This window comes from Glycine soja, chromosome 16 (genome assembly GCF_004193775.1).
Source record: "Glycine soja cultivar W05 chromosome 16, ASM419377v2, whole genome shotgun sequence".
NCBI classification, from domain to species: Eukaryota; Viridiplantae; Streptophyta; class Magnoliopsida; order Fabales; family Fabaceae; genus Glycine; species Glycine soja.
The window spans coordinates 9,367,749-9,394,035 of NC_041017.1; the positions used below are offsets into that span (position 1 = coordinate 9,367,749).

At 34.3% G+C, this 26,287-nt stretch overlaps 1 protein-coding gene and 1 pseudogene across 1 annotated transcript; both read left to right on the forward strand.

Moving 5' to 3' along the window:
- The first annotated feature begins 1,519 nt into the window (after positions 1–1,519).
- LOC114389751 (uncharacterized mitochondrial protein AtMg00860-like) lies at positions 1,520–1,864 on the forward strand. Its single transcript, XM_028350494.1, has one exon. The coding sequence runs from the start codon at positions 1,520–1,522 to the stop codon at positions 1,862–1,864; it is 345 nt and encodes a 114-aa protein (XP_028206295.1).
- A 12,255-nt stretch (positions 1,865–14,119) lies between these two features.
- Positions 14,120–25,853, forward strand: LOC114389752 (annotated as a pseudogene).
- Positions 25,854–26,287: the final 434 nt, after the last annotated feature.

Consider the following 26,287-nt stretch of genomic DNA (forward strand, 5'->3'; position numbering starts at 1 on the left):
CCACCACCTCCCTCCAACTCAAAACCTCTCTCTCTCAAAACTCTTACCTTTGCTCTCATCGTCTTGAAACCCTTGCTCTCTCTATCTAATGCAAAGTAGGTGTTGCTTCTTGTTAGTCACTATTCACGGCTAAGTTTTGTATTGAATATTTGCACAAAATTAGCGCTTTACCTCCAATTTATAGTTCATTTTGTAGGAATTGTACATATTTTCATGTTTAGTTTGGCTTTATACAATAGATGCTTCCATTTTTGTGAAGTAATGTTGAAACCACTTCAATTTCAGGCTAAAAGAAGAGAGGGTTCAAGTAGTTGGTGTCTCGCTAAGCGAGGCAAATGCGCTTAGCAAGTGACATCCGCTAAGCGAGGCATACAGCTCGCTTAGCGTGTTGGAAAATCCTAGAAGATGATCAGTTAGAGATGTGCTGGCTCAGTGAGCCGCTAGCTCGCCCAGCGAGTCAGTTGTCTCTTCTCGCGCTTAGCGCGCCCAGCTCGCTAAGCCAAAATTCACTTACTCTCGCTTAGCGAGCCAATCTCGCTAAGCGAGCCTTCAGAAGCTGAAACATCCAATTAGCCTTTAAAACACTGAAGTTGGAGGAAACTAGGGGAGGGATTGAAAAACAAAGCCAAGGGAGAAGTTGAAGCGATAGAAATTGAGCTACCAAGAGAGTTTAGGCTAGAGGAGTGAGATTAGGGTTCTAGAGGTTGAAGGAGACATCTTTAACCCTTCTTAGCCATTTTCTTTCACTTAAACTTTGTTCTTCCCTATATTGAGAGTTCATTTCTTGTAATGGAAGGCTAAGCCTCTTGGTTGGGAAGTTCTGCTGAACCTTGATGTAACATTATTTCACTATCTATTTAATGTTGTTTTTATGTGTTCATTGCTTCTATCTATGCTTATTTTTACATGCTTGTGGCTTGATCACCCATTTGTATGTATAGTTAGGATTTTTAGCATTGGAAAGTGCTTTAAAGCCTTAGAGCTTGGTAGAGCAAGCTAGAAAACTGTATGTCTAGGAATGGAGTGAAGTGATCTAGTCCATATTATGCTGTAGACTTAATGCGACTCTTTTAGGCTAAGTTTGTTGAATGATCAAGGACGAGGTTTAAAGAGAGTCAGGCCCATTCACTAGAGGAATCTTGGTTTGGGTAATTTCTCAGCATAAGAACACTAGGATAACATTAAATAGATAAAAACACATAACATCAAGGAAAATTCAGTAAAACGACCCAACGTTTTTTACTTGACTGTTTTTAGTTCTCAAACTTTGGATATTTAGTTTGTATTTGACTAGATTTTAGAACAAAAACTCAATTTGATATTTATCTCGCTTTTAGTCATATACAAATGTTTGCTCATTGAATGTACAGTTTCTGAGTGAAACAAATTCTCTGTGGATACGATACTCGGTCTTACCGTTTTAATATACTACTTGTGCGAATTGGTACACTTGTGCCATTAATACAACACTTCCATGGACGAGCATCTTCAACATCTAGAAACAGCCTTCCAAGTATTAATGGCACATCAATTCACATTAAAACTTTCTAAGTGTTTCTTTGCGCAGAAACAGGTGGAATACTTAGGCCATTTGGTTTCCACTAACGGTGTGGAACCACTAGCCGAGAAGGTTGAAGTTGTGCGTCAATGGCCATCTCCACGCACCACCAAAGCTTTACGAAGCTTCCTAGGACTGGCTGGGTTCTATAGACGGTTCATCAAGGGGTACGCAAGCATTGTCGCCCCCCTAGTGAAGGCTACCATTATGGACCCATTTCAATGGATTGATGCTACCCAAGCTGCTTTCGACCAACTGAAGCTTGCACTGTCCTTGGCACCAGTCCTGGCTCTTCTAGATTTTTAGGGGTGGGCATGGGTGTTGTGCTTTCACAAAAGGGTCACCCAATTGCGTATTTCAGTAAACCTTTCAGTGCCAAATTACTCCGGTCATCGACCTATGTCCGGGAGTTGTTTGCTATTATGGCAACTATTAAAAAGTGGTGACAATATTTACTGGGGCATTATTTTGTCATCATTATCGACCATCGGAGCTTGAAAAAGCTTCTGACTCAGGTGGTGCAGACGCTGGAGCAATATATGTATCTCGCCAGACTGATGGGCTATGATTACGAGATACACTATCATTCAGGAGCCAATAATCAAGCAGTTGATGCCCTTTCCTGCGTTCCAGAGCTTGATTCTTCCATCGCTCTCATGCTTTCAGTGCCATGCCTGGCCTTCATGGATGAACTTTGAATTCAGCTTGATCACCATTCAGACTATGTTCATTGCCGCAATGACATTGTCACTTATCCCACCAAACACCCTGGGTTCTTCGTTGTTAACAATCTCATTCTACACCACCATCGCATCTGGTTGCCAAAAGATGCCCCAATTATTCCCACTCTCCTCACTGAATTTCATGCTACCCCCACTGGGGGCCACTCCGGTGTCGCCAAGACCATTGCTCGTGTTTCTGAGAATTTTTATTGGCCCGGCCTTCGCGATGATGTTGCTACTTTTGTGGTCAATTGCCTTGATTGCCAGTCCACCAAATATGAGGCAAAGAAGCTTGTTGGTCTCCTATGCTCACTTCCAGTACTCATCGTCCATGGGAGGACCTATCATTGGATTTTATTGTTGGCCTACCCGAGTATAAGGGTAACACAGTTATATTGGTGATAGCTGATCGTTTTTCTAATGGGGTCCATCTAGGAATGCTTTCCACTGCGCACACTGCCTTCATGGTGGCAACCTTGTTCCTAGAGATGGTCGTCAAAATCCATGGAGTTCCCTGGAGTTTGGTCTTCGACAGGGATCCCTTATTTCTCAGCAAGTTTTGGCAAGAGCTTTTCCGGGGTAGTGGCACCCACCTACGCATGAGCTCTGCGTATCACCCTTAGAGTGATGGGTAGAGTGTGTTGGACCTTGTGGCCTCAATAATCTTAAGAGGGATAGGCTTAGAATGCAGAAGAAGCAACAACAATCAATTTAATAATGTTCTATAAACATGCAAGGCAAAATTGATTGCAATAACATAAATGAGATAAGGGAAGAGAGAATGCAAACACAGTTTTATACTGGTTCGGCCACAACCCGTGCCTACGTCCAGTACTCAAGCAACCCACTTGAGATTTCCACTATCTTTGTAAAATCCATTACAAAGTCTGAACCACACAGGGACAACCCATCCCTTGTGTTCAGGAATCCTTTACAACAAGAGACTCACAGTCTCTTAACCAATCTCATTGAATAAGAAGAATGGAAGAAGAATTCTCTCTTCAAGAGAAGAATATTACAATGAAGATCATGTAAGAATCCTTATAGATTTTGCAAGTGTTTGGTCAAGGATTTCTTTTGAGAGAGCATTTGACAATGAAGTTCTTTTGAAATCTCTCTCATTGTCTTTTGAGAGGATAAGACATTTTTGCCAAGCAAAACTCTCTCTTCAATTTCATCCCAAGTCACACATATATATAGGCCTTTGATGGCCATTCAAAATCCAAATGATAAGATGTGACTGTTGGCGATATTCCTTGAAAATCCTCTCTGGTAATCGATTACAGAATTAGTGTAATCGATTACACAGTTGTTTTTCTTGAACAGTTGTAACCTTTCATTTAAAATTTGAATTCCCAACGTTCAGAGTCTCTGGTAATCGATTACATATGATGTGTAATCGATTACACACTTTCAAACCATTGGTAATCGATTACATGTATTGGTAATCGATTACATGTGCCTTGAATGACTTGAAACCTTTCATTGTGAGGCAAGGCTTGATCTTGAAGAAATCTTGAATCAAGGCTTTGTTTGTTGAAACAATCTTGTATTAATCTTGAAGCAAAATGAGCCTTGTTTGATTCTTCTTTTGACATCATCAAAATCATGTATACATACATTCACAGACTGAGGTAATTAATCGCATCATCGAGCAATACTTGCGCTCTTTCGTTCACCGGCATCCTCGAACTTGGGGCAGACTCCTTCCTTGGGTTGAGTGGTCTCATAACACCTCCTGGAATTCTGCTACCGGCGCCACTCCTTACGAGATCATATTTGGCCGCAAGCCATTTAATTTCCCAGAGTACCTTGCCGACGACTCTAACATTGATGCTATTGATACCATGTTTTGCGATCGCGAGGATACTTTTCTGATGATTCGCAAGAAATTGCTCAAGGCTCAGGATGCTATGAAGGAGAAAGCTGATAAACACCATCGGGATGTGACCTTTTTTCCTTGTCAATGGGTGTTGCTCCGACTTCGCCCACATTGCCAGGTCTCTGCTAGAGAGAACCCACACATCTCAGGAAAATTAGCAAAGCACTTTTATGGGCCATTCCAAGTCATGGAAGTCATTGGCAAAGTCGCTTATCGTTTGCAATTGCCACCCGACGCTAAGATACATCTCGTCTTCCATTGCTCCATACTGAAACCGTTTCATGGTGATCCCGGCGATCCTGCTATTTCTCCCCTGCCCTCTCACTTCCATGATGCTCAACCAATCATTCGACCCGCGACAATTCTTGACTCTCGGCAATCCTCTGCTTCCACCTGGGAGGTCCTCGTTCAGTGGCATGGGCTTTCTCCTGATGAAACCTCTAGGGAAGATTGGTCAACCTTATGTCAAGACTATCACCTTGAGGACAAGGTGCTTTCCCAAGGGCCTAGGGGTGATATAGGAGGGGATATAACAAAGGCAAGCAATGACACAGGAAGCCACATAGTTGAGGCAAGCAATCAACATGATGAGGTGCAGCAAGCAAATCAGGCCAACAAAGAGCAAAAGCCAAAGAGGAGGGTAGCAAAGCCAGCATACCTTAGAGATTATGTATGAGAGGGTGGGATAGGCATTCTGTTAGAACAATTCCAGCACGTGGGAGACAATGCTAACAAACTTGATTCTAAATATTCCAAGGGTACACAAAAGGGTAGCAATTCTGTTAATTGAATTAGTATAAATAAGTGTAATACAATATACAGAGGCATGAATGAAATGAGTATTTTCCTTATCTTAGCTTAATTTTCCTTCTCTTCCTCGGAGGCCCTGGTCCTCGAAACTAGAAATTCCCCTTCAGCTTGTATCAGTCTCCTAGATTGTAGGAATTTTTAATAGTCTTTCAGTTAATGTAACTATTAGTCGATCACTAGAAATATGGCCTATCACATTGTAACAAAGATACATACATCAATACACAAAATCCAATTATTTTCCAGCCTACTATTTGCATTATCTCGTTTATCTTCCTTATCTCGTCTATCTCTTTCACATTCATTTATTACTTTTAGTCGTTTATTGCTTCCTTTACTGTAATATCTTCAGACACTTTAGTTCCCTGAATGCTTGAAAGCTCTTTGAAGTAGATTAGGAATCCAACCAAGGAATAGAGTCCTTTCCTTAGGTCAATCACATAAAGGAAATCAATGTTTGATGCTTAGTTATCACTACGGATAAAGAAATTTCACACCAACTGAACTGAATGTAGTGTATATTATGTCATAAAATATTATGTATCATATTCTATATTATTTACAATTTTTGTATTAAAAATAGATTAAGGTCCTACACCACAATACGGCATTTGCGTATTAGGTAGGTAGTCAAATTATTTTATAAAGATTTTGATCATGTTGAATTATTTAGTCGATATTAACATGGAACTAGTCCAATATTTTTTTTTTGTAGTAACTAAAATTTGACGTCTTTAAGAATCTAATTTTGCATTCTTTTTTTTTTAGTGATTGACTTTTGTTTATATGTGGGAATTGAGAACAATATCTGAGATTTATAATAACTAACCTCCTATCTAATTAATTAAATTAGATTCTCTTGACTTCGTAGTAACAATCTTGAAGTTGGTTTAAAAATATTGAAAAAAAACAATAGAATGAAAAATATTTATCGGGATTAATTTGGTAGATTCTTTGCAAATTATTGCAGCATCATATTTGTTGTGGAGGGATTAAATTTTATTTTTAGAAGTTAAAGATTAATTAATATATAACAGTCATTGTTTCAGTTATAAGTGGTTTGTATTCAATTATTGTTATCTTATAGTTGTTAGCGACTCGATATCACATCCATATATAATTGAAGCTCTAATTGATGTTAACACAGTGCTCTTCTTTTGTGTACTGTAATGTGTAATTGATTTTAACATTTTTTATGCATGAACATTATTTAAAGAAAGAATATATATATATATATATATATATATATATATATATATATATATATATATATATATATATATATATATCCTTTGTAGTTTAATTAGGTGATGGGAAAAAATCCATGTGTCTAATGCAACATAGTATAATTTAGCTTGGTAAAATCATAAAAATTAGAAAGTTGTTTTAAGAATTTCATTGCGTTTATCATATTTAATAAATTAGTAGCTAAAAAACTAATAATGATTTAGTATATTGATAATTTATCTGGTCTAAAGTTTTCTCGTATTATCTTCAACCAAGTTTTAAGATATGCCTTTACGGTGGTTCTCCTTACAGAGGTACGACAATGCATGGCAGGTGATGAGTGATTGGCGTTTTTTTTTTTTTTTTTTTTTTTTTAAATTAAGACACTTTAACACTTATGTCAACAAAGATTTTAGCATGATGATAATATTTGTGACTAAGGGCGTAAGGCATACTTGACATTATTAGGAATAACCTATTTATAAAAATATTTGAAGAGGGTTAGTAACATACTATTTAGCATACTTTTTAAATTTAAATATTTTTTTAATTAGTTAAAATTTATTGAAATTTATAAAAATAAAAGAAAAACTCATTAATTATGACGTAAGATTCACCAAATTTTATAATTTTTAATAAATTTCGGTCAATGAGAAAAAATGTGTTTATAGAAATGTATTAGAATATTGTTTTTAATATTTTTTATAATATTTTGATTTGGATTGTGATGCTTCCTAGAGAATCCAAAATTAAACTACACTCCTAAAAAATAAAAAAATTCAAGTTTATAAATATTTTATCTAGAGATAAAATAAAAGCAATTATCAAAAAAATCTTTAGTCGCAAGATTACCTCACTACTAAAAAAATATAGATTTAAGGTCTATACTTTAACATTAGTTTTTCATAAAGATGGTAACAAAAAATATAGTAATATATTAATAAATAAAAGGAATTTATTAACATTGTTTTTTGGAAAAACCAATGTCATGAAATGATAAGTTAACATCAAATTTTTTAAAAAATTGATGTTAATGACCTCAAAAGTTAACATGATTTCCTTAACATGAGTTTTTAGTAAAAACTGATATATCAACTCGATTTTTAAAAATGTCTCCAGGTCCTAATCTCTACTTACTCTTCCGTATTGGCTCTCTTCCTCTCTCTGTCTCAGCTGCGCTCTCTTCCTCTCCGTTCTCGTTGCATCTCGTGTCCTTGCTACCTCTTGCGCATCTTTCTTTTTCTCTCTCCGTTCTCAGCTCTGTCCAAAAGCACCGCCACATGTACATCTCGCCATCCATACATTGTGGTTTGAATGTGATGTTAATATAAGGAATTTGTTTGTGAATGAGCTTATTGCTTCTGCAATTTGAATTTGATTTATCCATGAAATACATGTCATGTTAAATTCGTAAAATAAAGAGTTTGGTGGTTGATCCTGTTTTAGAACTATGAATCTTAAGTTCATAGATAGAGGAAACACTAATTAGAAATCAACAAAATTAGTAAACCTCCTGAACTAGTGCAAGAAACTGCTTCCTCGATCGTCAGGCTTCCATTTGCCTTGGTGAATCACATTGCAACCAATCTGTCACATTATTTTAATCAAAAGTCATTGCGCCCCCAATGCTTCGTTTTATTCCCCTCTTTTCTTTTTTAGATCCCTCTGTCCATAACCACTTTTGGTTGGGAGATACGAGAGGTCTTCAAAAGGTAATAAGGAGGTAGATAGAGACAATAAATACTATTTTTTTTTATTTTCTTGTGATTTTATTTTCTTTTTTTGGTACATGGCATTTTTTCCCTCATGGTTAAATGCTTTTTAATAAGTTTATGAGTATTATTTTTATTGTTTTGCACACAAAGTTATTGGAATAATAAGCTGCTTGACAATTTTGAATTGGATTTCTAAACTACTATTTTTTTTCAACATAGCATTTTTTCCTCATGGTTAAATGCTTTTTAATAAGTTTATGAGTATTATTTTTTATTGTTTTGCACACAAAGTTATTGGAATAATAAGCTACTTGACAATTTTGAATTGGATTTCTAAACTACTTTTTTTTTTCAATTGGTGTCTAAAACTTGTAATTATTTTTCAATTCAAAGACAAGGTTGAAAGCTTCTTTATAAGAGCAAAACAAACGTTACTTAATTGTGTAATCCACGTCTCCAACAAGATAAAACTTGCATCCAAAATAATGATTGAGTAAAGGAAAAGTAAGCAAATGGAGTAGAGTAATGTAGCTTGAAATTGAGTTTAAGGATGTTGAGTAAGTTATAATGAAATATATTAGAAAAATATATATAATAAATCCCACTCTTTATTTAAAAAAATTGTTATGTTATATCAAATTGTCTAGCCAAGTGAATGGGACCCAACCACTTCCATAAAAAGGATCTATCTACCTAGCTATCAATCAAAGTGTACAAACACAAAAACACTTTCATCTTTGCATAGAGAGATTTATCAGCTTGTAGTAGCAGAGCATTCAACTTAGTGTTTCATTTTATTTCATTTCATCCCCTCGTTTTTGTTTCTCTTTCATAAAACAACACTTTCAGCCTCACACCAACCAACACAAAAGCTAATCCATGATTAATTACTTGATTAGTTTATTAAGTTGATATTAATATTATTTAATCTGAAATTGGGCCTAACCTAACGATCAACATTTTGGTCTTGATAAAATACGAGTAACCTTTTTTTTTAATTTTAGTCCTTTAAATATTTTTGTTTTTATTTTAGTCCCTTTAAACAACATTTTGTAGTTGTAATTGTAATTTGTATGCACTTTTCCTTTTTCTGTTTCCATCGTGATCATTCATTGTTATTGTTAGTGACCATCTTCACAGGTAGGAATGTTTGTCATACTATTTTTAGGATTATTTTTGTTATGAATGTTTTTATAACTTGTATTATGTGATTAATGATGTACTATTGCTTTATATACAAGTTATGTTCATTATGAGTGAATCTTAGTTTTTCGTTTGAGATTAAATACAATGATTCTTTCGAACAATTTGGATTAATCGTTGTATTGAATTTTGAATGGTTCATTTGGACAATTTGGGAAGAGTCATTTTTTATAGTAGATTCACATGTATAAGTTAAGTCTCTTTTGTTAAATTTGATGAAATTTCGGTACAATGCATTTCACTTTGTTCTCTAAGTGCATACTCGATTGTGGTGGAAGTCATGTCACCGCTTTCATGTCGTGTACTTGGAGATCACTGCAAAATGCTACCGAAATTTTTCCAAATTTAAGAAAAGAGAGTTAACCTTTACGTATGCATCTACTATAAGAAAATGTCTTCCTGAAAGGGATAGGGTCATACCTTTAATGAAAAAAGTGAGGTTTTCATGCATGGAATAACTTTGTGAGTATCATAGAGTTATTAATTAGATGGATCAAAGTTGGAAGAATGCAAGTTGCATGAGCCCTGCGTATGAGGAAGGTGTTGAAGATTTCTTGCAATTTGCCTCCAAAAGAAGTCGACTTGATGAGGATGAAAAATATTTTTGTCTCTGTATAAACTATTTGAATGAGAGACGACAAGTACTAGTGACATATGAGAACATCTTCTGTGTGATGGAATTAAGAAGAATTATATGACATGGTGAATTGACAGACATGTAAAAGGGATCCCAAACTAAACGATTGATGTAGAAATAGGAGATCGATTAGGTAATATGATTTGTGATCTTGGACAAGAGTTTTTGCAGCAAACAAATGCCCCTATGTATGATACATTGGAAAGTGATTTCAAGAAGCCTTTGTATTCGAGGTGCAAGAAATCTTTGACCCTATTGTTAGTTGTGTTAAATTTGATTAATGTCAAGGCCAGATATGGGTGGAGTGACAAAAACTTCATTTCATTGCTTCAGGTAGTGCAGGATATGCTTCTAGAGAAAACACATTGCCAAAAAGTTATTATCAAGCAAAGAAGATACTATATCCGATGGGTATGTGTCAACTTTTGGCAAGCGTACCAATTATCGTTGTAGGTTTCACATTTATAAAAGAGTTTGTCTCCACAGGGACTTGAGTTTACTTAATTCATTCAAATAAAGATTATCAGTTTAATAGTTATGTACAAATTTAATCAAATGTCATTGGTTTTGGTTTTATTAACTAAAGACAAACTTAAAGTAAAAGAAAAGTCAAAATAACGAATTTACAAAATACAGAAAATAACAAAATTTTAGTGCGTTGAAAATATGTAAATTACAGAAATAATAATAATGACTTGAATTAATTTAAGAAAACTTAGGATTGAATTTCATCGTTCATAGCAATAGTATCCTAATAAGATTAACATATAAAAATCATTTTCTAACATTACCGATGCACACATAGTTATCCCAAGTTGATCCCTCGCACTTGGAACCTAAGAATATTTACTAAATATCGATTCCTCACATATGCAATAAATACCCCAGCTTTACAATTATATTCTCGTGTATTTTGCAATCAAAACATTATGCCCTATTCCTAGCAACGTAATGTAAAGAGTAAAATCATTCGGTTTAAATTCTAATATTACTTTCCCGTCTCACTTAAAATCTAATTTCATGACACTAATGATCAAATAGAATCAAGTATTACGAGTAGAACGAAATTACCAATAATGAGTAGAAAAGATTAATACATCTATAATATCAAAAGTGATACATAAGGGTACAAAGATTACATCTAATCCTTAAGAAAAACTAATCGATCATTGCATAGAGTACATGACTAACAAGAAAAATGACAAAGGAAGTGATCCATGGTCACAACTCTATATCGCCTCGACTCCACTTTTCCTTTTCTCCTTCTTCTTCTACGTTTCTCTCTGGTTTTAGTTCAGTTGGATTTTGTTTCTAACTTCCTAAACATAGCTATTTATAGAAAAGAGCCAAGAGGTGCTGAGAAATTAGCCCAGGCGAGTTGTAGCTCGCCCAGGCGAATTTATGACTTAGTGTTGAAGGCACTAATTTGCCTAGGCGAGTTGATTGCTTATGGATGAAGAAATCTTATTAACCAAGGCGATCTAGATGTTAGCTTGGGCGAGTGGATGTCTGAAATCTTGGAAAAATGATCATTTTGCCCTTTCTTTTGACTTTGTTTCTAAATCTAATAAACAACCATCAAAACCTACAAAATCATGGATGAATCTTTCATATTGAAACAAAAACATTAGTAAATGTACACTATATATAAAACAACTAGATTTAAGCTTAGTTTATAAGAAAAACTATTACAAACGAAAGATAAGTACTAACATTTTGATCCCAAAAATAACTGAAATATGGCACTTATCAGTATGGAGTATTAGAAAATACATGCATGCCTTAATGATTGTATATTTTATAGAAATGAGTATGAAGAAATGCATAAATGCTCCCAAGTGTGGGGTATCACGGTACAAAGTGAAGGATGATGACGAGTGTAGCAGTGATGAAAGCACAACGAAAGGCCCCTCATCGAAGGTGTTATGATATCTTCCGATCATTCCAAGGTTCAAGCATTTGTTTGCTAATACAGATGATACAAAAGACCTTACATGGCATGCAAATGGGAGAAATTGCGATGGAATGCTTTGCCATGCAGCTGATTCCTCCCTGTGGAATAAGATTAATCGTCTGTATCCGAATTTCAGGAAAGAGGCAAGAAATCTGAGGCTTGGACTTGCCACTGATGGAATGATACCCTATGGAAGTTTAAGCACTCAACATAGTTGATGGCCTATTTTGCTAGTAATTTACAACTTGCCTCCTTGGTTGTACATGAAGCAAAAGTACATTATGTTGTCTATGATGATATCGAGCCTAAGACAACCAAGAAATGACATTGATGTTTATCTTAGTTCCTTGATTGAAGACTTGACAAAGTTATGGGACAAAGGGGTTGTCATGTTTGATGGGTATCGAAATAAGACATTCAAGTTACATCCAATGCTATTTTGTACAATTAATGACTTTCCAGCATACGGGAATTTGAGTGGACACAGTGTTAAGGACCATCGTGCATGCCCTATCTGTGAAGAATACATGAGCTACATACAACTAAAACATGGAATAAAAACAATATACACTCGGTATCGACATTTTCTGAAAGCTTATCACCCTTACCAGCGATTGAAAAAAACTTTTAATGGAAGTCAAAAGCATGAAAGTGTGTCGATACCATTAATTGGTCAGCTGGTTCTTGAGTGGGTTGAGGACATCAATATGATATTTGGAAACACCCAAAAGAAGGAAAAAAAGTAAAACTTGGATATGGAAGACGAGGTCGATATTGTTTGATCTTCCATATTGGTCCGATCTAGATGTCAAACATTGTATTGATATTATGCGTGTGGAGAAAAATCTGTTTGATAGAGTCATTGGTATGCTTCTTAACATTCAAGGCAAGATAAAGGATGGTTTAAATACTCATCAAGATCTAGTTGAGATGAGTATACGAGACCAGTTACATCCTAGGTTTGATGGTAAGAAAATAGACTTGCCTCCAACTTGTCATACTTTATCTAGAAAGGAGAAGATATTTTTTGTCAGTGTTTGCGTCGTGTTAAAGTCTCATGATTTTCACATCTTGGTGTAACAACTGTTAGCTGTGGTGATACGAGACATTTTGCCTAACAAAGTCAGGCATGCCTTAGCTCGCCTGTGTTTTTTCTTCAATGCCATATGTAACAAATTCATTGATCCAAAGTTAAATGAGCTAGAAAATGAGGCTGTTATTATCTTGTGTTAGTTGGAGATATATTTTTTGTCTTCGTTTTCAACATCATGGTTCACTTAATTGTTCATCTAATAAGGGAAATTAAATGTTGTGATTCTGTTTATCTGTAGTGGATGTATCCAGTTGAGAGATACATGAAGATCTTAAAATGGTATACAAAGAATCTACACCATCCTTTTGTTGAAAGGTACATTGTAGAAGAAGCTATTAAGTTTTGTTCGAAGTACATTGAAAAGGAAAAACTTTTTGGACTTCCTGTGTCTCAACATGATGAAAGAGTGGAGGTAAGGATTCAAGAGGACTGCATGTTATCACTCCAAGTCTAGAAGAATTGTAACAAGATAATTTGCATATATTGAATAATATTAATGAAGTTCTGCCATACATAGTTTGTCACAAAGCTTTAGTCAAGTAATCCAAAAATGACCAAGAATAGGGTGTTGAAAGAGCATAACGAGACTTTCTTAAATTGGTTTAAAGATACAATCTTTGGTGATGATAATGCTTTCAAAACATTAATGCTTTCAACAAGTATTTGTTCTACATGAAATCACAATGTCTAAGGGCTGAATCTCAACACTTTGTTATTGTACATGATGACAATCCTCAGGTAGATTCCATGCCTTACTTTGGAGTCATTGAAGAAATCCAAGAGCTTAATTATGTAAAATTCATTGTCTGTGTTTTCAAGCATAAATGGGTTGGTAGCAATATCGGTGTGCAAACCGATGATTTCGGATTTACCTTGGTAGATCTAAAGAAGCTCGCTTATCAGAATGAGCATTTTATCATAGCAGAACAAGCTAAACAAGTGTTTTGTGTTCAAGATCCTTGTGATGAAAGGTAGTCAGCGATTCTACACAGAAAAATAATTGGTATTAATGTTGAAGATGGTGATTCAATTGTTGATACCTATCTCAGTCCTTTCTCTACATAAATGGCGCCTAACATCAACGAAGAAGAAGAAGTTGATGACGTTCATGCAAATTGTAATGATCATGATGAAGGAAAATTAATTAACACTGTATAATGTAATTTATTTGATATTTACTTGCTTTCGTAATTTCTATTACATAACTTAATATAGTTTCCAGACATGGTTTAATTAATGTTGTTTTTTTATCAGGCACTTGGCTCCACCACCCAACTCCCCTCCTCCTCCTCCTGAGTAAGTAGCACCTTCGTTGTCTATGTCGAAGAAGACAAGAAAAGCAACACGGCTCAGATCATTGGCTAATAGACCAGTTCGGGCGGAGATATCAGTGGTTCATGAGGATCTTACCACTAGGAAAGGTAAAAAAAATTAATAACATATTTAGGGATTGTGGTTCACGAAAAGGTGGATGTTACATATGATAATTGGAAACAAGTCCCTACAGCTCAAAAGGATTTGGTTTGGGAGGATATTCGGGTATTTCAATTAAATATTGAATGTTGCAGTAACTGGTTGTACTAAAAATCTTAAATTGTAATTGACTAACTATAAAATGTATTTATCGTATCGTAGACTGAATTTGATATTCCTGAAGCATTCGATTTAAGGATAAATAAAAATACTTCAAACTATAGGATAGCGATTGAGGCAATTTAAGTTAGATTTGACCTCTAAATGGGCTTTGGCAGGCAACAAGGAGGGAGAGGATGATAAAGTATGTGAAAAGTATGACATATAAGCAAGGAGAAGTAGAACCAATTTTGTCAAAGTCCTAGAGACCCTTCATGAGAGGTTAGTTGATTTTCATTCTTTTTTAAACTTCATATTTTACAAATTATTGTAAAGCATATTAAGTTAGATTATTGTTCAATTGTTACAGGATGTTCGAAAGAAGGTGCAGATTATCTCGTGGGGGTTATGATTATTTAAAAGAAAAGTTGATGGAGGACAAGAAAAAGAAACAATTGGAGGAAACAACCCAATCCTAGAGCACTAATATAATCATTGATCCTCCATCTCCCATTAGACGATACGTGAATTGGAAGATGGCCCACACGAAAAAATCTAGTCAAATGATGTATGAGACAACAAAGGAAATTATAGATAGGATTGTAAGTGACTCTCATTTTTCAGTGGTCATTTTTTATAATAATTGTTGGATAAGTAAACCAAATTTGTTTCATCTATTGACTACAGAAATCCCTAGAAGAGCAGGCCTCACGAGGAAGCTTTGTCACCCATGGATGTTAGGATGTACTGATTGCTGCCATTGGGCGACCAGAGCACCCTGATCATGCCCATGCTGCTGGAGCCGGTGTCACGATCAAACAATACTTTGGACCGGCTTCAAGGAGCTCCCACATGTCTACATTTATGGCTCCCGAAGACCTAGAGAAGCTGACACAAAAAATTAGGAACCAGCTAGAGGAGTCTTTCACAAAAAAAGTGACTTGACAACTAATGGTGTCCTTCAACCAGATGTAGTCATAGATGCAATTGTAGGTGCAATCACAGGAACTCGCACTACCTCTTGAGCCTGAGGTTGGTCCTTCTGCTACTCGTGTCAGCATGAAGGGAAGTTGTGTTGATCCCTCGGGGCAAGACCCAGACACGGGTGACTCAGAGAAATGTGGTTTTTATGTCGATGAAAATCCTCCCCACCTAGTTGCCCTTGGAAGAGTTTATGAGGGGTCGACCACCATCCACAATGTTCCTTTGGGCAATGATCAAGTCAAAGTTGATGTTGAGGAAGTTCAAGATGTTAATGCTGGTATTCTTGTACCCACTTAAGAGGTTCAGTTAGTGAGGCTGACACTTAACACATTCCTTGCTTGGCCGACACATCTTGTAAAGCATTTTTTAGAACAAGTATTTCATTTTGTTGTTTTTAAGAATTATTAAAAAATGATTTGTTACAAATAAAGTGTTGATTGTCATTCATTTATGTTTATTAATTGTATAGGATAAACAGGGAGCTAAGTGACCAGCAAAACCTACAGATAGGTCGGATCCTAATGTCGATCCGCTACACTTGATGACATTGACCATCCCACAGCTTTTCCTCAAGCCTATGCAGGTGTCGTGGGATGCTACTGTGTTTGGGGTGTATAATGATAACTTTCCCTTGTACATAAAGCATGGAGATTTTTTTGAAATAGTACATGGTGGTCAATGACTCAGCATCTCTTTTATACAATTGTGGATTTTGTAAGTTACTTTTGTGAATCATGCAGGTTTTTATGATGCTGAAAATAATTCACTTGATAATGATTGTCATCATAAAAAAGGGGGAGAATGTGAATGTATGAATACATGATTTTGATGATGCCAAAGAATAATAAAAAAAGGTTGCATTCATGATTACTTCAACAAACATTCAAAGGTTAAGCATTGCTTCAAGATTAATACAAGGTTGCTTCAACAAACAAGCATTGCTTCAAGATTAATTCAAGATCAAGCTTTGCCTCAAAACAAATGGTTTCCAAGACATCCAAGGCTCTGGTAATCGATTATCAGGCAGTGTAATCGATTACCAGAAGATAATTTTGAAAAAAAATCTTTTAGAAGGGTTTTGAAATTTGAATTTAAAAGCTGTAAATTGATTACCATTGATGTGTAATCGATTACCAACAACGAAACTCTTGAAATTCAATTTGAAAAGTCATGATCCTTCAAAATATAATTGTGTAATCGATTACCAGAAACCTATAATCAATTACTAGTGAAGAATTTCAGAAAAAGCTTTTTGAAAAGACACATCTCTTCAAACCATTTTGAAAAGGCACGAAGGGCCTATATAAATGTGTGTCTGACTTCAAAAAGTAAGAGAGAGATATTCTAAGAGAACTTCATTGCCAAATTCTCTCTCAACAACTCTTGGGCAAACACTTGTAAATCTATTGAGACTTCATCCAGGAATTTCAAATTGTATTATCATCTCTAAAATAGAGAAATTCCTCTAAAAACTTCAATTTGTATCATCCACTCTGAAGGAGAGAAATCTTTTTGCTCATCTCAGAAAGTCAATTGTAATCAAGAGATTGATTGTCTCTTGATTTGTGAGTTTTCTAAACACAAGGGAAAGGGATTCCTCGGGTGTTCAGAATTTGTAAAAAGGATTTTTACAAAGTTAGTGAAAATTTAAAGTGGGTTGCTTGAGGACTGGACGTAGGCACGAGAAGTGGCCGAACCAGTATAAATTGAGCTTGCATTTCTCTCTTCCCTTATCTCATTTATGTTATTGCAATTAATTTTGTCTTTCATATTTAAAGAACATTATTAAATTGATTATTGCTTCTTCTTCTGCATTCTAAGCCTATAATTTAGAAGGGGGTTAAAAGTTTGTTAGTGGAAGATTTCGAAACTTAATTCACCCCCTCTTAAGTTATTGAGGCCACTTGTCCAATAACTTTACATTATTGTATATTAATTAACTGATTGTTTTAAATTCATACATAATTTACTTTCTTTTAACAACAATAAGCATATAACTGAGAAAAGTATGTAAGCAAGGAATTCTTCTGTGTATGAATTCCTCGAGCCACGGTCTATATAGAGATCTGGGCAATCACAATTTGAATCAGAAGATTATATTAAGAAATGGATGCAGAATTCACAAAGAGATATCTATCTAGTAGCCTACTTGAATGGATATGTTAAACTAAACAAATCAATTTAAATAATGTATGCACTATAATAACTTAATGTTCTCCAATGTAGTGCACATTGGCAAATGGTCGTTATATGTCCTAAGGACAATGTTGTCATCTGGTTTTGTTCCTTGCACAATAGGTCCGACAACTATTTGAAAGGAATTATTAACAGGTCAATTGTATTTTGTAATACATTTACTTATTGATTATTATTTGACATCAATATTTTAATTGTACAATACGCATAAATGTTTCTCTTAACCAATGCCTTAAAGGGATTCAACGATAGTAAAGGAAGTAAATCCAAGGTCACTGCTAGATGGATTATAGTTAAAGTAAGTCATTTAAACAATGTTTGTTGCCTTAAAAGTTAAATTTTATTACTCTGCACACCAATTTCGATTAACTTTGAATATCTAAATATCCTATTCAATTTAATGTAATAAGCAAAAAAGAAGCATTGAGTGCGAGTACTACGTGATGCATTGGATATCAACGATAGTCTAGAAGGTTTCAAGGATAATTGGGAAATGGTAATTGTTTACTTCAAAACTAATTCAATTTGTTATAATTGTATTATTTATACTTATTAACTTATGTTTTATTATATCATTCAATATTTGACTGATTCAAGACCATTTAAACCAGAGACCATGAAGGCAATTCGTAATCAGTGGACAAGATATTATCTAAAAGTTAAAAATGAAACACTAGGTATTTAAGTAATTTTAGAATTATAGAGTTATGTTAATTTAGATTAGGTTACAATTGATTTTATGTATTGACTTTCATTACTTTAAATATTTCTTTTAATTGATAGTAAATATTCAATTACTATGGACAAAATTTGAACTGCTTGGTAAAAATTGCCTGAAAATTGTTAGGATTGGTTTTGTTTTTCAATTTGCAAGTTAATTTGGGATAACTTAAAAAACAGACAGGATGTTAAAAAAATGTAAAAAACATCAATTTTTAGAAAAATCAATGATGTTGCACAAAAACAGCATTAGTTTTTAGAAAAACTGATTTGTTTACCAAAAAGCATTGGTTTTTCAGAAAATCTAAGCAGAAAATAACATCGATTTTTGAAAAAATCGATGTTAGTCTACACATATTTTACATTTTTTTGTTATTTCTTATTATACGATATCGATTTTTTAGAAAATCGATATTGTGTAATTTAGTTTAACATCGATTTTTTAAAATTGATGTTAACGTTGATACTTTTAACGTCGGTAGTTTCAACATTGATAAATAATCGATATTAAAAATCTATTTTTTAGTGATGTATAAGTTAGTTAACAATGTCTTGCATGTGTTCTTGTGCACAATAATCACTCTCATTTATGTAAAATTTTCAACAATGGTTGGACCCAACAAATTAAGATGTCTACCATATACGATGGCTCTCTTCACTCTTTACGACGAGTAGCTTCTATTGGCTAATGCTACTACATGCATTTTTTTTTATTAGAGCTTAGTCTTTTTATGTTCTTTCGTACATGTACCTAAAAGGAAGTCAATTTTCTTTTTGAAGTTGACATTTTTTCTCCAAATTATAGGTGCATGCATGTTCAGAATAATTATGTTAATGAAATAATTATTTTTTTAAGAGTTTACTCAATTATGTTTTAAAAATAAACTAAACCTAAAATACCATTTTAACATTTTTTAAATAATTTATCTTGAAGGATTTACGTTTACATTGAACACACTTCACAGTTCAAACAGTTTCCCTCACTCTAACTGAATAATGCACTCAATTTGTCACCTTTAGCTTTCCTTTTAAAAATTATTTTGAGATATTAATTGCCTATTTGGTATCTTCTAACTCGACTTATATTGTCTTTTTTAATTAATAAAACATTAAAAAAAAAAGATGAAAACAATGGAATGAATAAAATCTTTTGTTCCTCCACAAAATTGTTATTTCCTTTGTCTCTTGGCCATTCATCTTCACCTAAACTAGTGTCCTTCTCAATTATTTTTGCGTGATTAAGTTTTAAGAGATGGACCTAAACGGATGCACCTCATGAACCATACACGCATAGTTGTGATGCACTAATTTGATAGGATGGCTCACGTGAGTTTTTAACTTTTTCCAATTGGGATTTTGCCATCCTACCAAATAGCAAGCAACAAAGAAGCTACAATAATCTCATTAAGAAAAAGACCCACCCTAAAGTAATTATTAATTAGCAAGGGCTAGCTTAGTTTAATTGGCGTAATCAAATTGTGTCACGTATAAATCTTAAGTTTGATTAGTATTGTTGATTATGTTTTAAAGGTTCCATTATTTATTTAGTTCATATACCAACAAAATCTTTATACTATTTTCCTACATTTTTTGACGCAATATCTTCCTACATTTAAAAATTAGGAAAAATTGTACTTTTGGTCCCCACTTTAACTCCAATTTCGCATTTAGTCCCCTGATAATTAATTCACAAATTTGGTCCCCCTATTTTATAAAATCCTGCAATGTTGGTCCCGAACGCCTCAATTGAATGTTGACCGTTAAGCAGTAATGTTGACTACCACATGTCAACGTCTGAGAGGCACCTTGAAACTACTTTTTCTTATTTTGAGCTTTTAGGAAGCCCTTCGATTTCAAGAGCTTTGGAAACGAGACCGGCGGCGGCGGAGGGAGGCCGTCGGGGAACTTCTCCCTGACGCGGCAACCGTTGGTGCACTCACTGACGTTTGACGAGTTCATGAACAACATGGGAGGTTCGGGGAAGGATTTCGGGTCCATGAACATGGACGAGTTGCTGAAGAACATTTGGACCACGGAAGAGGTTCAGACAATGGGGTCGGCGAGAGTTTGCACTGATGATGGCGGTGTCGGCGCCAGCCATTTGCAGTGGTAGGGGCCGTTGACGCTATCGTGGACCCTAAGCCAGAAGACCGTGGATGAGGTTTGGAAGGATATTTCAAAGGAATACGGTAGCCTCGGTGGGCCCAACTTGGCGGCCCAGATGCAGGGGCAGCCAACGCTGAGAGAGATGACGTTGGAGGAGTTTTTGGTCAACACTGGTGTTGTTAGAGAAGATGTCAAACCAAAAGATGGCGTTCTCGTAGATCTGTCTCGCGTTGGGAATAAAAATAGTGATTTGGGATTGGGGTTTCAGCAGATGAACAAGGTTACTGCTGCTGCTACCAGTTTGATGGGTAATCGGTTGAACAATGATCCGCTTATGGGTCTTCAGTCTTCTGCTAACTTGCCTTTGAATGTTAATGGGGTGGGAACATTGAATTAGTAGCCACAGATGCAGAGTCCACATCAACAACAACATCAGCATTAGCAACTACATCAGCAACAGCAGCAACAACAACAGATATGTCCTAAGTAGAGTACTATGACTTATGCAACTGCTCAGATGCCTCAAGGAATGGTGAGGGGTGGGGTTGTGGGGCTTGGTGGTGGTGACCAGGGTTTGAGTGTTCAAGGTGCCTCTTAGACGTTGACATGTGACAGTCAACGTTACTGCTTAACGGTCAACGTCCAATTGAGGCATCCGGGACCAACATTGTAGGATTTTATAAAATAGGGGGACCAAATTTATGAATTAAATTACCGGGGGACCAAATGCGAAATTGGAACTAAAGTGGGGGACCAAAAGTACAATTTAGCCTAAAAATTACTCATTGTTTGAGTTTCTAATAAACACATATATTTTTAACTCGTTTTATTCCTTACATATAAATTTTTAATATGTTTTAGTTCTTGTCATATAAGAATTGAAACGAATAATTTTTATGTATAAAAATTAAAATGAAAAGATTGTGCAGATATATGAACTAAATGAGTGATTAAACTTTCTTTTAAAAGTATGTATAAACTAATTACAATACACCACACATTGACAATAGAACATTACGTTTGTTTTTTTATTTTTCAAAAAAATACACAAGAAAAGATAAACCTTCAATTTAGGAGACCCGGGGCAAAAGGTGGGCCAAAACATATGTGACAATTTGAGAATAACATTTTTGCTGGTACACCCAAATGTCTTATTGGTATTTTTAGTTACAAATAGTATATTATTTTTTTTATTTCTACAGTGTCTTTTTTCGTAAAATTGCACTCCCTTAGTGTAACTTCTTTCGTTAGCATCCTTTAGTGAGTGTTTGTTGTTTCCGGTGGTGTACGTATGTTGTTTATGGATATACAGTGAAGTTTGTGGTTTTTCATCGCTGGAGAAGAAGAGATACATATTTTTTTTTCAAAACATATGAATTGACAATCCGTATGTTTCATACGGTTTGTTAATTCGTATGGAACAATTTGTATGAACCATACGGATTAACAATCCATATGTTTTGAATTTTTTTAAAAAAATTATAATTTATTTAGAATTTTTTTATACATTTAAATTATTTACAAAATTTGATAATTAAACAAATTTGATATTTAATTGAATGTTGTATTTAGATGTTTATTACAATAATTAACAGTTAAACAAATTTGGTATTTAATTGAATGATATATTTGGATTATTATTACAGTGATTGAAAATTAAACAAATATGATATTTAATTGAATGATGTATTTAGATGTTTATTACAAAAATTGATAATTAAACAAATTTGATATTTTTTTACATATGTAAATTTTTATTAAAACTATGATTTTTATTTACAATTTATATATGTAAACAAATTAATTATTAGATAAAAATTAATTGTCACAAAATTTATTATGTAAATTTACATGTGCATTAAATATACATTACAAATTTTAGTGTTATATATAGCAATATTAATTATTTTATAACATAATTGGTATATTAGCTTAGTTGGTTAGAGTGGTTTGCTAATAACGTGAAAGTCAAAATCCGTATTGGACTTACGAATTGTCAATCCGTATCAATTTTACAAAAGGATAAAATCGGAATTTCACATGCTATGTTGAGTGTACTAGCAAAAATGTTAGGTGTCCCAAGCAGTTCTCTAAAGGCATTGTTTAAAATCCAGGTCGGTGGAGTGCAGTGTTTGGCTTGTTCACAAAATTTTCAATCCATTTTTTTCGGATTAATAATCTTTATCATTCCTGAAAAATGACAACTTTTTTAGTCTCCTACTTTTAAAATTAAAGTTCTCATCTTTTTTTTTTTTGAATTACCCATATTTTTGTCTCTAAAACCCACAAATTTTAGAGACTAAAATCTAAGCATTTAAAAAATATTAGGAAGGAGAATATGATTTTAAAAATCGGGTACTAAAAACAAAAAATAACTTATTTTTCAGGGACAAAATATACCATTAATTTATTTTTCTTTACCCAAAAGGCAATGAGTCAATGGCATGGGATATCCATTTGGAAGTTAGGAAAGGGCAACATTTTGGAAATAAATAATTGGGGGATAGCTAAAGGCTTTGCTGTTTTTGCTTCTACTCATCACAACACTAAGAATCATCATTTAGGTCCACTAATGAAGCATACCTTAATAGTGCAAATATTAATAAAAATTTCTATTACACACAGTGAATCAAAATGGGGCCTTCCAACACATGGTTTTCCAGTACTGCTAACTGGACATGGAAGCTTCATCATTGTTTGCTAATTTAGGGTGTTACCAAAGGTTGATTCGGGACATCCTTGGGTTTGATCACATTTATCATTCAACATGTGATAAGTCCTTTCTCATTGCTATTCTTTTTTGTCATTAGGCATGCAAGTGTTTCCTGATTAAGTATTTGCTTTGTGTAAAGCTAAAAGAGTAATGTAAGTAGGAAAAAGGGTTGATAGAAGACTAATAAGTAATAACCATGTATGAAGCTTGTTTTATAATTGTATTACCACATATCCATACTAACAGTCACAAGAAATTGGGAATCACATTTCGATCTTGCGTACAATTAATTTTATGTAATAGGCTTGTATCAACTCCTAATATCATAAAAAATTCTAACATGCATTTGTTTTGATTCTTATTTTGCAACTTTGTAACTTCAAATAAATTTAATGGAATTAAGATTTAATCTCTTTTTTTAAAATAATTATGGTCGAGGTTGATTCTTTAGAGAGAATAAGCTATTCTACAAGAGTCTAAACTAATTTTATATTGTTATCTTATTACAACTCAGTGTGTATAACAAGATTGTTAATGTTTATAATAATTAAATTAAAAGTCATATCAATGATGATTTATGATTGAATGACAATGTATAATTATTTTATACGGACTATTAAACTCTTATTTAAGAAAAAGTTAAACATTTCTTGAAAAGGTTAAACACTACTGGAAATTGGTGCTTCTACATCGGTTATATAGCACATATGACGTCAGTTTTCAATCGTCATCATAGCGGCTGTTGTAGAATGATAACCATTCTACAATGACAGTTGATCACCCATCTTAGAATATTGCTCATTCTACGACAGTCGTGACGGCAAGTCCATCGTAAAATGTGTCACATTCTACGATGGTCATGTAAACAGATCTGTCATAGAATGATTCACATTCTACGACGGTCACGTACACAGACCCGTCTTAGAATACAACACATTTTACGACGGGTGTGCTGTCTATGTGACCGTCTTAGATTGTGTTCTTTTCTACGACAGGTTTGACTTGAACCATCGCAGAAATGGTAATTTTTTTTGGGTCACATTCTAAGACAGGTTTGTCTACGCAACCGTCTTAGATTGTGGCCCTTTCTACGATGGGTTTGGCTTTAACCGTAGTAGAAATGTTAATTTTTTTTATGACCTGGATTGTTTTAACAGCTATATGCATCTATAATTTTATGATTTTCAGTATCATTTTGACACCACACAACCAAGCAAAAATGAAGGTAATGACATTACATACCAATACATGTAATGAAAAGATAATGATGAACTGCAAAAAATGATAATGGACCTAGGATTAAGGGATATATGACTACCACTACTTATAATATGCTTGGATTAAGAGATAAAGCAAAATCAAAAGCTTAAAACTGCACCTTCTACACCAGAGTCATGGATACCAAGACCAGCCCAATAAACATAAACATTCATTCATGTCAAGTCATACACATTGAGATAAACTGGTGTTTTGCTAGGTCCATAGCCAGCAGAATTGACTTTCTGAAATGAGGAAAAACAAGTTGTTGATTTTCCTTTCAAATGAAGTGGTACAATAGATTTCCATCCTTTCTTAGACTTCAATTTCATCTTTCCCTTAGGGAACACCAGCATAGTACCTGCATGCAGCAAGCATGTAAGCACAAGCATCATCTATTTATGTTTATGTTCGCAACCAACAAGTGTATCGGATCGCACAAGTAGTATAAAACGGTAAGAACCGAGTATCAAACTCTTGGGGAACTTGTGTTATCTGACAAGCTATTTCGATAAATAGGCGTCTGGTATGAAAATATGATTGTGGTTATGAACAGGTATTTAAACTATCTAGGCAAAAAGAAAGAAAATCACGCAAGAGAAATATTGTGTAAAAACAAGTAGAGAATGCATTGGTCTTCCTCATAGGTTCCTGATGCTAAAAAGGATGTTCTCTATCTAACAATGTTCATGCGTTCCTATGTTGTCTCTTGGACTACTAGACCCTGATTCCTCATTGTTGGATCAAGTGGCCTCGGAATAATTAAGAAGGGGGGGGTTGAATTAATTATTAATGAACCTTTACTAATTAAAACTTATCCTTCTTAATGTTACTAGATTCAATTATGCTTTTACTACTAAGTTAAGAAAGTAAAGAACAGAAATAGAAACTTTAACCAAAAGTAAAAGCGATAATTAAAGTGCACAATGGAAATTAAAGAGTGTAGGGAAGAAGAAGACAAACACAAATTTATACTGGTTCGGCAACAATCCGTGTCTACATCCAGTTCCCAAGCGACCTGTGGTCCTTGAGATTTCTTTTTAACCTTGTAAAAACCTTTACAAGCAAAGATCCACAAGGGATGTACTCTCCCTTGTTCTCTTTGAACAACCAAGTGGATGTATCCTCCACTTGAACTGATCCACAAGAGATATACCCTCTCTTGTTCTCAGTTACAAAAACCCAAGTAGATGTACCATCAACTTGTACCACAAAGGATGTACCCTCCAATGTGTTAAGACAAAGTTCTCAAGCGGTTAGTCCTTTGAAACTTTGTGAAGGGAAAACAAAAGATATCTCAGGCGGTTAGTCCTTTGTTCTTTTGGAAAAGGGAAAAGAGATACACAAGAAGAATTTAGGCGGTTAGTCCTTGACAAATTCTTTTTGGCAAAGGGAGAAGAGAATGAAAAGATATAACACACTTTTGTTTTCTGTGAAAGAACAAGGTTTGGAAACCAGAAAACTCAGAAAGCTTTTAAAAAAGGAAGAAGAAGAAGAAGTTCAAGAAGATGTTCAAAGAGATTCAAAGGTTGGAAAAGAATATATAAAAAAGTTATTGAAATACAAGTCAAGGTCTTGCTTTTATAGACTCTTCATGTCTGGTCAAGGAAAACCATTGGAAGAGTTATAACCTTGAGAAAAACCTGAAAACCATTGGAAGAGTTACATCTTTTGATTTTTATTCAAAACTTGTCACTAGTAATCGATTACCAAAACCATGTAATCGATTATACAAAGCATTTTATGAAAAGATGTGACTCTTCACAATTGAATTTGAATTTCAACGTTCAGATACACTAGTAATCGATTACCAATATATTGTAATCGTTTACACCATTTAAGTTCTTGTACCCCGATTCCTCGTGATAGCACAACAACTTAGTCTCATACTATCAAGGACTTTAGAATCAGACCAGTTTCTACTGTTGAATGACCCTA

Excerpts from the sequence above, each read along its gene's own strand:
- LOC114389751 (XM_028350494.1), top strand. The coding sequence starts at position 1,520 with ATGGCACATCAATTCACATTAAAACTTTCTAAGTGTTTCTTTGCGCAG.